We start from the raw sequence: 15467 nt of genomic DNA, 5'->3' as shown, positions 1-15467 counted from the left end.
AATCTTTGAGATTTCAACAAGAATTTGGAAACCGAGAGTGCGCACATGCACAAAACAGGGCCTTATCTTTGTGGCTTCCAATCTTGACGTCACAAAATGACCTGTGATTGCTAGTTAAGATAGAAGCAGGTCTTGGACTCGTTCCCCATAGGGACTGTACCAGGGACGGGTTTAGAAGGATCATCTCCCAACAGGGCTTAGCGCAGAAGGGCTGAGTACCAACAAAGGTAAGAAGTAAGGCAGAGGTGAACACTGGGATGGGGGATAGTCCAGACAAGGAGGGAGGGATAGCTAAGCTCTCCATTGGCTCTGAGTATATCCTGGCAGGTCAGATCCCGACCCTTGCCGCCAGCTCCCCTTGGAAGTCAGACCGGCTGACTCCTTTGCAGCAAACCAAGAAGTCCAGACGGAAACAGCCTTTTCCTTCTGGGTCCACAGGGAGTGGGGGATGCATCCTCTCATTTCTAGGGAGGAGACCCTGGCCCACAGCTTGCCCATAGCCCCCTCGTGGCCTGGGGGTGTCACTGCAGCCCCCTCTGCATTGCTGGGCAAAAACCTCAAGGAGGCAGCTCTAATAGTGGTAGAGCAGAATATTTAGTTACCAGACATGGCTTGGCAACAGTCTTCAAGCCATGGTGAGGCTGCTTTTGCTTTTCGTTTCTTAAACTAAGACCAAGATTGACACTCAAAATGATCCTTCTAAACCCGTCCCTGGTACAGTCCCTATGGGGAACGAGTCCAAGACCTGCTTCATTAAGCCAATAACCTCGGAGCTTCTTTAACATCACCACCGCCCTCTTGATCACTCCTTCCTACAACACATTTCCTTACGTATAAGTGTTTCAAAGCTCAACATAAATAGTTAGCAAGAATGCACAACACCCTCTGGTTTGTAGGTTGCTGGCTAGATTACAAAATACTTGCAGGATCCTAAATACCACCCCCCCATCCCCATATCCTGGATTTCCAGGTAGCAGATCCTACAGGGGTTTGGGGGAAGTCAGGGCTTAAGGACACACAGTGAGAAAGAATGTGGCCCTTGGCCCCATGGTAGGCAGAGTGGGTGTCCATTAATGAAGCTAACTAGCAACTCCACAAAGGGACAGAGTGTAGCCCATCTGGGTTGGGGACTTGACTGAAAAGACCAGATTCAGGGTGGGGGAGAGTTGATCCAGTGGTTAGGGTCCCATCCGTCAGAGGTGGGAATGATTAACTAAACCCAGCAGTGGGAAAGTGCCCACTGAGGAGAAGGTGGAAAGTTTGGGAGGAGAGAAGAGGGTGCAGTGTCCCGTGAGGGCCTAGAACAGTAGTCTAGGGACCAGAAGTGACTGGGGCCCAGAGGAACAGACGCAAGCACGGAGGGTCTTCTCGTTTTCCGGGGGAGGAGAGTCCTTACCTCCTTGATTTTCTCCCGCTGGGCTCGAACTAGGCTCTGCGGCTCCTTACTCTCATCAGCCCTGGTCCCCAGGACCGGGTGGCGGAGGCGGCTCCGGAACGCGTTGAAGTCAAAGCTAAACGGGATGCCCCCCTCCTGGGGTCGGAGGGCCGTGCTGCCGCTGCCCCTGGCCGCCGTGGCCATTTCCCGAGTCCCGGTGGGGTGGGTGCGCCGCAGCCACACTTTCCGGCGGCGGGTACTGGCTTGGCTGCTGGCATCGTCCTCACCGGGGGCTGGCACGGCGGGGACCGGATTGGGAGGCGACTCCCGCTCACGGGCCAGGGGGTGGCCGGCGATATCGGCCACTACCTCCAGGCCAGGCTGCTGGGTCCGGGGGGCCAGGAAGAGGCGCTTGAGGCGAGAAGAGTTGGGCAGCAGGAAAAGGGCCCCGAAGCACAGGGTGATGAGGCCCGAGAGGAAGAGAAGGAAGAGGAACTTCTGCGGCAGCCGCAGCCCCCACGGGGAGGCCGGGACGAAGACGGGCACTTTCCTCATGAGCATCGTGGCCTGGCCCCGGGCTGGGGCCGGTCAGCTCCGGCCGGGCCCCCGAGGCCCTCCGAATGCAGGCACTGGCCAGCCGGGGTTCGTTGCGGGGAGGTCGTCGAGGGGCGCCGCCCGGGGCCGGGGGGGTCCCTGAGAGTTGCGCCGCTTCGGGGGCTGCCCCTGAAGTTCAGGGAGTTTGGGGCGAATGCCCCAGCGCCGAGGCGGAGGCGCAACGAATCTCGGCGGGGCCCGGGCGCGCCGGGCGGCACGGCTCGGGGCCCGGGCCCGCAAGGGTCGGCCGCGCGCCACAGCCTTCTCTCCGGCCGCCGCGCAGCCCCTCCTCGCAGCGGCCGGAGCCCGCAGGGCCCGCGCCTTCCCGCGCTACGGCCGCCGCCGGGGCCGTCACATGCCGTCCGCGGCGCCCAGGCAGTCCGCGCGGAGGGGCGCCGGCAGGCCTCGTCCCCGCGCAGAGCCGCTCGCAGCCCCTCGCCCCAAAGTTTCAGCCGCAGAAGCAGTTTCCAGAAGGGGCCGACTCAGGGGCGAGGCGGTGGCGGAGCTGGCGTGTCAGCGCCGCTGCGAGAGCGCGCCGACCCTGCCGCGTCGCGACAGCCCCCGGCTCGGCTATCGGGACACGTCCACAACTTTGCTCCGCCACGGAGCGGACGCGGGGCAGCGGGAGCAGGCACTTCTGAGCCCGCTGGGCAGGGGGCTTCCTGGGCTCGCGGGAGCTGAGGGATGCCCCAGCCGCGGTCCGGAGCCGGGCGCCGTCCGCGACCAGCCGCGGCAGGGCGGCTGCAGCTGCGCCCGGGAGTGCGGACTTCCGCCCCGCCAACTCGGTAGGGCTCGGCAACCCGCGGGGATCACCTGTTCCCGGCCCCCGCCGGCTCCGCGGAGCGCGCAGCCCCGGCTGCACCTCTCCCGTTGCAGCTGGCGTCCTCTCAGCGGCCGCTCCAGACGGGCCGCTGCCGCTGCCGCCGCCGCAGGCTGAGCCGCCGCCGCCGCCGCCGAGCCTGCGCTCCACACGCGCGCACACCCGCCCGGACGCCTCCGCCGCCGCCGCCGCCGCCGCCGCCGCAGCTCCGCTTTCACTGAGACAGCGCCCGCGGCCCCGCCTCCCTCCGGGCCACGCCCTCGGGTCACGCCCACTGCGCGCGCCCCGCGGTCCAGCTCCGCCGCGGCGCCGCAGCCAGGCCAATGGCCTCGCGTCCGTGGGTAGCGAGCGCGGGGCCTAAGCGCGGGTGGGGAGAGGCAAGGGGACTCCAAGCCACGCCCCCTCCCTCAAGTGGCCAGCGCCGCGCACACTCCCCCCATCCCACCAGCACCAATGGTCCAGCTGCGCGGAGTTGGCGAGGGCGGGGTGGAGAGCGCAGCGAGGTCATTGGCTGCCTCGGAGGGATCCCCGTTGGGCTGCAGTCGTCCATTGGTTAGTGGCCAGCGTTCGCTGGTCCGGGAGCAACCGCGAGGCCCCCTTGCCGGGCCCCCCCACCCCAACCGCTCGGCTAGGGTCGTTGGCCTACGGGTGGGGGCAGGAGACCCGGCTAGTCTGAAGGGCTCTGGCCATTGTTCATGAACCGCTGTCACCCCTCTGTGCCAGTCCAGGATTGGCAGGGAGCTGGGGGCCTGCCCAGGGGTCCCCAGAGCTTCTGCTGAAGCCGTGGTAGTGCTGCTGTGCCAGGCTAAGGAAAAGGTGGCTGGAGCCAAGCCGGGGAGCAGTAGCCGCTGTTGGACCAGGCTAAGGCAGTGTTTCCACTGGAACCCCACCAACCAGCTCTGCCTTCCTTTTCCCACAACCCCAAACTAGACTAGGGTCCCCGCGTGGGGGAGGGAGAGATGCGAGGTGAGGGCAGAGAAGAGAGAACCCTGGTCCTGTGTGCAGACCACACGCATCACGTGACGTGCATACCTAGATGCCCGCGTGTTTCTGTGCACATGTGTGCTTCTATGCATAGATACATATGCAATCGGGGTTGAGTGTGAGTGAGTACTTGCACACATACACTTAATTTAGGTACGGACATCAGGTGATTACACCGGAGCCTTCATAGACATCTAAACGTATCAGTACGAATATTGACTTGTGTACACACATACCCACTGACCCACAAAAGGTCCAAAAACATGCACACGTACCCACTGCCAGCCATATATTCCCAGACCTGTGTGCCTCTCGACTCCAAGGCCCTCTCTCACACCTTCCTCCTTGGACTTAAGCCTCTCTGTGCTTTCCCTTCCTGTTAAAGCTAACCCAGGGCAAAGCAACACTGTGCTGTGTGGGTCTTTCATGCAAAACACTTTATAGAGACAAATAACAGCAGAGGGAGAGACAAATTAAGAGGTGTAATAGGCAAGAGGGAAAATATCTGCTTTCAGCTGCAATTTAAAATGAAATGCAGCGTTGACGAGACAGAAAATACTGCAGGGAGGCCTTTACGGTTAGAAGAAGCAGCCCAGGCGGGCTCTCACCTCATAAATCTTGCTTCTTCCCTGAGGCCTGCTAGGATGGGCCACTGGGACTCAGACATCCTTCTCCCTCTGGCAGGCCACTGACAGCAGACCCTCCCCTGATGTTTAAATACCCTTGACATGTAAATTTCTTTCACTTGAAAGTAAAAGACCGCTCTGGGTAACGGGTGCAAATACGTTGGTGACTGGAGACGAGACAGATTGTCCCACCCAACCCAGCAAGTTGCACCTAGGGTAAATGTAAAATTCTAATTCAGATGTTTCAATCCTTCATTAGTTTGATTGGTAGGAGTCAGTTCCCTGGAACCAGCTGTGAACATCAGAGTCAAACATGGAATCCCCTTAGATTCAGGAATCCAGACACATAGCCTGGCCTGTCCCTATTCCCAGTGCCCAAGCATCCCCTCGCTGGGTCCCACCCCTGGAAGAGGCAGGCTTGTCTTTGGAGAACCAGGAACCCAGCATTCCTTGGAGGCACCCTGTTGTTCCACGTTGCGAGTATAAGGGAATCACTGTTCAGTCCCCTGAGAAGGTAGGATCCAGCGGGAAGGGGAGGAAGGCAAGGCTGAGTCTTGGAAGGGTTTGTCTGTTTGAACTGGATGCTCAGGGGGACTGTGACACCTGGCCCAGCCTCTCATATGCTGGTGAGCAGGGGTAGAAAGCGGAGCTGCAGCAAAACTGGCACATTCCACAGACCCAGGCTACAAAAACCAAAGCCCAGAGAGCTCAAATCCATTTCAGATTGATGTCATGTTGGTGATTACACTGAGTTGGTGACTTTTTATACTCTTCCTCAAGAGCTCACTGAAACCCTGTGGGCCCCTATCCCAGTTTCTGTAGACCTCACACTTACCTTGGCTTTTTTATCCCTGGGTTTTTCTATTCATATACAGTCCCGAAGCAGACAGTGCCTCACGACAGGGACCATGGCTTGTTCACTTCTCTAACCGCCCTAGGTCTTAATTACAATGCCTTGCACATCAGCACTGTGTTTGTTGAATAATCAATGAACGAATGAGTGAGTGGGTGCCCATTTCACAGATGAGGAAACTGAGGCTCAGGAAAGGGAATAATAATGAACTAAAATTTCCTGTGTGCCAAATATATATTGCTTCGTTTACTTTTCAGAACACTCTTATGTGGTGGATTTTATTTATAGCCTCATTTTATAGATAAGACGACTAAGGCTAGAGAGGTATAGGCTAAGTTAACAAATATCTTTCTCAGTTTAATTTAGAAATTCAAATGGAGCGGGGAAACAGAAATGAGTAGGCGTTTAAAAAATCTGTTCTGTCAACAAACTTTTATTGAACTTAGATGCTAGGTATTTCACTAGTCTCAGGTTGGACACAAAGATGGACAAAGCATGGTCCCTGCCATTATTGATTCATTTATTCAACAAAGATCTATTTATTGAAGGGTGTCTGGGTGGCTCAACCACCCACTTAACCTGGATGGCTAAGTGTCTGCCTTCAGCTCAGTTCATGATCCCAGGTCCTAGCATCAAGCCCCACATCCGGCACCCTGCTCAGCAGGAAGTCTGCTTCGCCCTCTAACCCTCCCCCTGATTCAAGCTCTCTCTTTGACTCTCCCTCTCTCAAATAAATAACATCTTTTTTTAAAAGATGTTACTTATTTATTTGACAGACAGAGATCACAAGTAGGCAGAGAGGCAGGCAGAGAGAGAGGGGGAAGCAGGCTCCCTGCTAAGCAGAGAGTCCGATGCAGGGCTTGATCCCAGGACCCTGAGATCATGACCTGAGCCTAAGGCAGAGGCTTAACTCACTGAGCCACCCAGGTGTCTCAATAAATAACATCTTAAAAAAAAAAAAAAAGAACCATGTATTGAACACCTACGACTACCAACTACAGGGGGGCTGAGGATAACAGCCCTCTAAATAAAGCAGATGCAAACACTATCTTCAGGGAGCTTCCTATCTAATAGGCAACAGTGACCAATTTAGCCTGTCAGGAAGGACCACAGGGCACTGGTCTGCATTCTTATTTTTTTTTTTTAAGATTTTATTTATTTGACAGAGAGAAATCACAAGTAGGCAGAGAGGCAGGCAGAGAGAGAGAGGGGAGGAAGCAGGCTCCCCACGGAGCAGAGAGCCCGATGCAGGGCTCGATCCCAGGACCCTGGGATCATGACCCGAGCCGAAGGCAGAGGCTTTAACCCACTGAGCCACCCAGGCGCCCCTGCATTCTTATTTTTTTTTAAGATTTTACTTACTTGACAGATCACAAGTAGGCAGAGAAGCAGGTGGGGGCCGGGGGCTGGCTCTCCACCAAGCCGAGAGCCTGATGCAGAGCTCGATCCCAGGACCCTGAGATCATGACCCGAGCTGAAGGCAGAGGCTTAACCCACGGAGCCACCCAGGTGCCCCTGGTCTGCATTCTTTATATCTCATCCTATCAGGCCCTCATGATGGCTTTCTCTGAAGTAGGCCTTGAGATCCTGATTTAACGGATGGAGAAATTGAGGCTCAGGGGTGTAACACGATTTATGCAAAGTCACACAGGGAATGATTTGCAAATATGACAGAAAACCAGATTCATCTACTCCCAGAATCTGTGCTCCTTCTATTAATAATATTAATAATAACTAAGATTAGTGGCGCACTCGTTATGCACCAAGCCCTTCCAATAGCGTGTTCTAGAAGCTCACTACTGGGTCCTTACAACCACCCCACGAGACAGGTACTGTTAGTACTGATATTTTACAGAAGAAGAAACTAAAACACAGAAGTTAAAGAATTTGCCCAATGTCCCATATCTGGGAAGTGTCAGAGGGAAGATTTGAACCCAGTCAGGTTCCAGAGCCCTTTATGTCTTTCAAGTCTACTACTGCTCTCCATCTTATAATGCCATGAAAGCAGGTGCTGTAGAGGGTCAGAGCAGGGCACTGGCCTCAGGTGAAATTCTCAGAATCTTGTTGGTAGGATTGTATGTGCTCATTACCATCATTCAACAAGTACCTATAAAGTGCTATGTTCCAGGCATATACAAGGCTTTAGGGATATAATGGTGAGCAAAAAATAGATACATTGTTCCCATTTGTGGGAACAGTTTCAAGGGGAAGAAGAGTTTCAACAAATGAGCAATCCCCAAATATGCACACAGTCTGAGATGACAATGAGGAAAGAGCGAAATGCTGCTGTAGGAATGTGGAACAATGGATCTAGACCTAAACTAAGGAGCGGGGGTAGCAAAGTGGTCAGGGAAGACTTCCCTTAAGGCTGAATGAAGCTATGTAAGCAAAGAGGGGCAGTGAGAACACAAACCTGAGAGGACAACGTGTGCAAAGGCCCTGGGGTGGAGAGACATGGTGCTTTTGAGAACAGAAAAGCCAGTAAGTCTGTGGAGTAGAGAGAGTGATGGGGAAAGACAGGTAGCATCACTGAATGATTTAGGGCTGGAGTAGGAATGTGTGTAGAGAGGTAGGTGGGTGGGTAGATTCAGATTAACATTTTAAAAAGGCTTCTCTGGGGGTGCCTGGGTGGCTCAGTTGTTAGGCATCTGCCTCAGCTCGGGTCATGATCCCAGAGTCCTGTGATCAGCCCTGTGTCAGGCTCCCTGCTCAGCAGAAAGCTAGCTTCTCCCTCTCCCACTCCCCTTGCTTATGTTCCCTCTCTTACTCTCTGTCAAATAAATAAAATCTTTAAAAAAGAAAAAAGAAAAAAAATAATAAAAAGGCTACTCTAGTTGCAGTGTGGGCAACAGAATGGAAGGCAGGAATAAACAAGGTAGGTGCCTTTGAGAGGATATTGCAATAGTCTATGGTGCCTTGGCCTGGGGCAGGGGCAGTCACCAGGACTGCAGGATTCAAATCATATTTAGGATCCAAATCGATAGGACTTAGTGAATACTTGAAATAGGACATTGATTGCGAGGGAGACATCTGCACTGACTCCCAGGTCTTTAACTTGCCCCGGAGGTGGGAGCATTTGTTGAGATGGAAGCAGTGAACTAGGCTGCGAGGGGCTTCCCCTCGGTTCATCAAGAAGGTGCTGGGCAGCTCGTACCCAACCTGAATCTCAAGTGGTCATTAGTCCTATTTAGAATCAAAGACCAGAGATAAAGCCAAGTTCAAGCCAAGAGATAATCATCAGCTGGTTCCTTAATGGCCTCCAGATAAATTGAACCCTGGCAGGGGAGACACTGATGATTGGGGCCCTGCCCAGTGAGAGCGCACCCCGTCAGTCTTGAGATAAAAGGCCCTACAGCTGGGCTCACTCCAGCAGGCTACAAGACTTAGTCAATATCTCTCTATGTGGTGGGGGCTGATTTCAGAGTCACAGAGCCCCGAACACCTGCCCTCATAGATTTTTTTTTTAAGATTTTATTTATTTATTTGAAAGAGAGCATGCACACAGAGGGAGAGGCAGAAGCAGGCTCCCTGCAGAGCAGGGAGCCCAATGTGGGACTCAATCACAGGACCCCAGCATCAAGACTTGAGCTGAAGGCAGATGCTTAACCAACTAAGTCATCCCAACGCTCCTGCCCTCATAGATCTTAAAAGAACGTCATGAAATTTCCTTTCACCTTATCTTCCCTGAGTCCCCAAACTTATATCAGGAGTCACCCAGTCAGCCAGGAGTTAGAATTCTCAACTGGGAGCAATGTTGCTCCCCGAGAACATTTGGCAAAGTCAGAGAATTTCGGCCGTCACAGTTGGGAGAGGAGTGCTGCTGGCATCTAGTGGATAGAGGTCAAGGATGCTATTAGACATCTTACAAGGCAGAGGGCAGCCCCCCACAATAAAGAACTGTCCAAGGGCTCCTGGGTGGCTCAGTCAGTTAAGCATCTGCCTTCAGCTCAGGTCTTGATCCCAGAGTCCTGGATTTGAGCCCCACATTGGACTCCCTACTCAACCTGCTTCTCCCTCTCCAGTTCCCCCTGCTTGTGTTCTCTCTCTCCCTCTCTCTGTCAAATAAATAAAAATTGTATAAATAAATAAATAAATAAATAAATAAATAAATAAGACTGTCCAGCCACAAATGTCAACAGTGTCAAGGGTGAAATACCCTGGCCTAATGTCAAGGCTTTGAAGTCAGTGAAGCCTGATTTTACCACACATTGACCAGTTGATCATGGTCAAACCTCTCTTGTTTGTTTTAGATCATTGTCTAACCTCTCTGAGCCTCAGTTTTTCCATCTGTCAAAAGGGGGATGTCAATAGTAATACATACTTCAGGAAGATGATGTGAGAATTAAATGAGATAGCTGACCATCAAGAGACTGAAGCAGGGGTGCCTGGGTGGCTCAGTAGGTTAAGCCTCTGCCTTCAGCTCAGGTCATGATCTCAGGGTCCTTGGATTGAGCCCCACATCGGGCTCTCTGCTCAGCAGGGAGGCTGCTTCCCCCACCCCTCGCCTGCCTCTCTGCCTACTTGTGATTTCTGTCAAACAAATAAATAAAATCTTTAAAAAAGAGAGAGCGAGAGAGAGACTGAAGCAAATGTCAGTCTCATCCTCCAAGTGAGCAGGAGCTGAGCAAGACTTGTTCTTGATCTGCCTCCCAAAGCTAAGTCCTCTGTATGTTGGAAAAGGGAAAGCAGAATGGTAAGAAAAAGAATCCTGGAGTTGGAGTACCAATATTGAGTCTGGACTCAGTCTCCTACCAGCACTGAGACCTTGGGCAAATTGCCCACTTCTTGAGCCCCCAGTTTCCTCATTTGTAAGATGGACAGGTTCACAATACTCACCATATATGGTGGTTCTGAGGACTATGCGAGCTAATCCTTGTCAATGACTGAGGATAGAGTCTGGTACATAGTGAGCACTTGATCAATGTCAATTGATGTTATGAAGGACAAGAATCACTTGCTGCCTCATTTCTTAGTGGCAAGCAAGCTAGCAACCCGAACTGAAACTTTGTAACCAAGTTTACAGGAAGAGAAGCTCCATTTCCAAATACTCTGTCCATGGTCCCTATGAGAACTTTAATTTGTCAAGTGAAGATTAATTCAGACATGGATTTCATTTCAGATGAAAGTTCTATTATACTAAGCCCTAATCAGGCAAACCCCTCCTCTCTGAGAGTTTCTAGATTATCCTGCTTTTTTTTTCTTTTAAGATTTTATTTATTTATTTGACAGAGAAAGACACAGTGAGAGAGGGAACACAAGCAGAGAGAGAGGGAGAAGCAGGCTTCCCGCCGAGCAGAGAGCCTGATGCGGGGCTCAATCCCAGGACCCTGGGATCATGATCAAAGCCGAAAGTAGACAGCGACTGAGCCACCCAGACTCCCCTTGATCATCCTGCTTAATGGTAGATATGGAATTTAAGAATCAAAACATATAAGTATCTTGTAGTTAGAGGCAGAGCAGATGCTGGTCTCAGTACTTGAGAATACCAGTGAGGCCACTTTCACAAGCATAGTAAGGGGTCAAGGTTCTTCTCACTCCTGAAATTCAGGGTGACATTTACCTCATTAACATTGTGAGGATTAATGAAATTATCCACACTAATTTCTTAGCAGGGTACAGGGCATATAGCAAGAACTAAATGTTAGCTATTATTTATGGCACTCTTTTTCAAGAGCATGTAAAATAAATATCTGTGTCTCATAAAAATACACTTCCAAAAGCTTACATCAAGCCCCATAAAGCTAGAAATGAAATAGTATCTTTAAAATGTAATCCTGGTGTAATGTAGACATCTGGTTCCACTTGCTAATATTAAGGAGTTTTTGTTTGTCTGTTTTCTGTAAAGATTTTATTTATTTGACAGATAGCACAAGTAGGCAGAGCGGTAGACAGAGGGAGAGGAAGAAACAGGCTCTCCACAGAGCAGGGAGCCCGACATGGGGCTCAATCCCAGGATCCCAGGATCCCAGGATCATGACCTGAGCTGAAGGCGGCCGCCCAACTGACTGAGCCACACAGACACCCCTGTTTTCTAATGTCCATGGGTTGCTTATTGAGGCTCCAAATTCCAGGCAGGATCTCAAAATATCTGCTCTTGTGGTGTTAGGATGTTAAGAAGGGCCCGAGGCATTGGGCGGGTGTTGCTGGGCAAAGACCACGTGCACCAAACAATCTTGAGGAAGTACCCTCAAGCCTTATCCATTATGCCATTCAAGTGTTTTCTAAAACCAGATCAATAAGGCAGAGTGACAAAAGAACTGTGGTTACAGCCTTGAATCTTACAGACCCGCAAAAGAATCCTGGTCCTGCCTCTTATTGACAATGTAACTTTGAGCAGGTCATCTCGTCTATTTCTGTCTCAGTTTCCTTGGCTAAAAAATAACAGTGATGTGAGTACTAAATTCAGCACATGTTAAATAGTTGTATTGTGCAAAGAAATATAAAATAGCAAGTTTAGGATTCAAGGTTGATAAAAAAGAAAGATGGTTTTGAAGATGGAATCCTACCAGTTATCTTCCTTGTCCCTCTGCCATTTGATTGGATGAGCTGAGCAGATCACTCTTCTCTCTGAACCAATTTGTTCATAAAGGGGACCCTACATCTACCCTATCTGAGATAACCAGTGGGCAAGCACTTGGTTAATAAAAAAGCAAAAGAGACATGTTTGCTGTGGCTATGATCCCTTTTTAGAAAGAATTTTCATCATTCCACAAATATTTATTGAGCCTCACCATAATTTTAAAGCTTTATGGGGTGCCTGAGTGGCTCAGTCATTAGGCATCTGCCTTCAGCTCAGGTCCTGATCCCAGGATTCTAGGATCATGCCCCGGGTAGCTCCCTGTTGGGCAGTGGGGGAAGCGGGAAGGGAGACTACTTCTCCTTTTCCCACTCCCGCTGCCAGTATTCCGTGTCTTGCTGTGTGTCTGTCAAATACATACATACATACATTAAAGCTTTGGGATTCCCTCCCTTTCCTATTTCGCTCCATTCTACTTTATCTAGTATTCTTTATATTTAAAAAAAATTTTTTTAAGCTGATAAATTTTAAATAAATTTATTTAAAATTTAAAAAGTGGGTCCTTTGTCCCGTTTGCCAAGGATTTCTGGATGTCTGCCTTTGGAGCACGTGGTAGAATTGTCCCACCCCCTTGCGGTTGAACAGAGCCACGTGACTAATTCTGGCCAATGAGTTGGAAGCAGAATGGCAAGCCTCACTTCTAGGCCAGAGCATTCAATGGCCAGAGCCAGATCCTCCAGAGCTGCAGCTTTCCCTCTCCCAAGGTGACTCAGAGCGCTGGAGCCGGCAGCTGCTCCATCAGCCAGAGTCCCTGCCTGATTACGACAAGCAAAACCTTCTGCACATCTGCGTTGGCTGCACCGGCATGGAGCTTAGATGAAAAATTAATGTGTGTCGTGTCAAGCCACGGAGACCACAGGGCTTTAAAACGGTTTTTTAACTTAAACAACCCTGTAAGATGAAGTTAACTTTAATCATTTACTTTACTTAATCCAAAATAGCTAAAATATTATCCGTTCAATTATTATTTTAAAATCGGTAATAAGGTAAGTTACATTCTTTTTTACACACCAAGTCTTCATGGTCTAGTGTGTTTTTTACATTTATGGTACATTTCAAGTGCGCCATGAGCCCCATGTGCCTAGTGGCTACTGGACTGGACAGCACAGCCATAATGGCTAATGATCCTGATTTTGAGGCACACTATTCTAAGGCATCCTCAACACGTAAATCTTTATCCTCGTCTGGAGGAGCTCTGGGAAAGGAAATCCAGTGTTTCGTAAAGTAGGCTGTGGCTACGTTTCTGGTACATTTTTCCTCATTTAGTGTGCAGCGGGGGTATTTTCTTTCCAGCATTACAACTCCCCACCACTTCCCTCCCCTTCTCTCATGCACTCACCCCTCCTTTCCCTCAAAGGAAAAAAAAAGCGGGGGGTGTTTTTGAGGGGCCCAGCATGACGGTAAAGAAAAACTTGACTCTTTAAAATGTTCTCTGGACTCCTGGGTGGCTCAGTCGGTTGAGGGTCTGCCTTCCGCTCAAGTCATGATCCCAGGATCCTGGGATTGAGTCCCACATCCGGCTCCTTGCTCAGCGGGGAGCCTGCTTCTCCTCTGCCTTCTCTGCCTGCCATTCCCCTTGCTTGTGTTCTCTCTCTCTCTCTGAGAAATAAATAAAATCTTTAAATAAATAAAATGTTCTCGGTACCCACGGTATTTCAAGAGTAGAGATTCAGTAAGCCCCGAGTAAGGGTGAGGGAAAGGTCAGTACACTTTCTTGTCCACAGGGTGTGAACTATAAGCTTCAGGATCAGGAGGGAGGAGAGGTAGAGGTGGGGGAAGAATGGAACTAAGGCTTTAGGACCTGATCTCATATCCTGGGGCAGAGAGAATTCCTTCTGACTTTGAATATTGGCTTGGAACTTACACTCAAGTGTCAAGGGTTCCAAGCAAGTGCTAATTGCTTTTTTATTAATTTGTTATTATATGTGTTTGCTATTGTTGTTATATGGCACCTACTGCTTGGAAAATGTGCTTTTTTTGATTTAGCGATATGTCAGGAACATTTTTCCATGAAATTAAATATTCTTCTACCTCATCATTCCAACAGCCAGATAGTAATTCTTAAATGGGTATACCGTAATTTATTTACCCAATCTGCTATTGTTGGACATTAAGGTCATTTCAAATTGTTAATTGTGTTCGACAATAGCTTATTTCTCTCGTGCTGCCTCGGCTCTTGCAGAAGGCTCAGGCAGAGCACACATGCAGATGGGAGAAGGCATAGTCACCCCAAGACGTCCTTCTAACAAACTGGGATTTTGCAACATAAGAGGCCGACTTTCAGGGGGTTAAAGAGGGCATGGCCTGCTCGGGGCACTGCCAGGAGGGCTGTGTAAGATGAAAAGAGTGTTGGAGACAGAGGGTTGTGGGCGGTCCCAGGTCGTGCCGCTCAGTAGCTCTGTGGACACTGTCACTGAGCCTCAGTTCCCCTGCTGGGAAAATGAGGGTAATAAGTGGGCCCTTGGTATCGTTGCAAAGATTAAATCAGACTGACTGAAATCTGGTTAAATAAGACAGATGGAGCATGCGCACACCCAGCTCGGCTCCCTCCTGACGTTCCACTAACGCAATGGCAAAGGGGATTTTTTTCAAGGCATAAAACTACAAGGCTAATTAGCGCAGAGAGATAACATTAACAAATGTGGAAGGCAGAAAAGCAGATCAATGGGTTGTAACTTAGAGGAACCAAGGACCCCGAGCCCTAAACTGCCAAGGGAAAGCTGGAAGTAACCGTACTTACATGATAGGAGCCCCCAAAGGCTCAGTGGTTACTTTCAAAGGCCAGCGGAAGGAGGAGCTAAAGACAGGAGCATGGTTCTTTCCCTGCCTTGCCTTCCTCTACACCTGGTTCCTGCTTCTGGATAGAAAACCGGGGTCAGAGCCTGAGGACAGGTGGGAAAAAGGCTGTTCCTCCCATGGGCATGTGCAGCCCACACTATGCCAGGCCCCATGTACCCGTGGTGGCAGAGGATGGCAGACACAGAAGCAGACTCTCCTGGTGGGGGTCGGGGGTACCAAAGGACCCAGCAGATGTCCAGCTTGCCCTGGTGAGTCAGAGATAAAAGTTCAAAGGGGACTGGGACAGGGGTCTGGTGGGCTACCCCAACACCCCATGTTAAGACGGGGGCTCTAGAGCCCATGGCCTTGCCCCATATCCACACTCTTCAGCCCGTCCCTTCCCACGTCCCCAGCTCAGCTGTCCCTGGGCTTCCCTTTTGCCACCTCACAGACCACGGCCTCCTCCAGGCCCTCTGCAGACCCTCTCCAGGTGCCTCTTCAGCCTGTCACTCAGATAAGGGTAGGGAAGATCCAGTTCAGCCAGTAGCTGGGCCCAGGATCCACGGTTTGGGTCCCTCTCACTCCCCACCCTCCTGGCAGAACCGCCCCCCACCCCTTCCAGGAAATCACCACTAAATGCTCTTCTCAGAAACTCCTACTCCCAATCCCCTGTCACATAATAGATTAACCCATAGGGCTTTAATCTGCCCCAGAGGGAGATGTGCTTTCCTAACCATCTGAAAAGAAACGAGTTTCCAAAGACCAAAGGATTGTAGCTGTAATGGTGGAAACCTATAGGTTGTGGGGCCAATCAGATGGACAAAGGAGCTCCTCTCAAACCGTGTGTGTAGATAGTCATG

The 15467-nt window shown here is 50.7% G+C and overlaps 1 protein-coding gene across 3 annotated transcripts in view; it reads right to left on the bottom strand.

Moving 5' to 3' along the window:
- Positions 1 to 2145, bottom strand: part of MAN1C1 (mannosidase alpha class 1C member 1) — a 146062-nt gene extending 143917 nt beyond the window's left edge. For all 3 annotated transcript variants that reach the window (XM_044237479.1, XM_044237478.1, XM_044237477.1), the window contains exon 1: positions 1397 to 2145. In XM_044237479.1, coding sequence (XP_044093414.1) covers positions 1397 to 1936 — 540 coding nt within the window. In that variant the 5' untranslated portion in view covers positions 1937 to 2145. The remainder of the gene's footprint in view (positions 1 to 1396) is intronic.
- Positions 2146 to 15467: the final 13322 nt, after the last annotated feature.

This window comes from Neovison vison, chromosome 2 (genome assembly GCF_020171115.1).
Source record: "Neovison vison isolate M4711 chromosome 2, ASM_NN_V1, whole genome shotgun sequence".
NCBI lineage: Eukaryota > Metazoa > Chordata > Mammalia > Carnivora > Mustelidae > Neogale > Neogale vison.
This window is presented reverse-complemented; position numbering and strand designations above follow the sequence as displayed.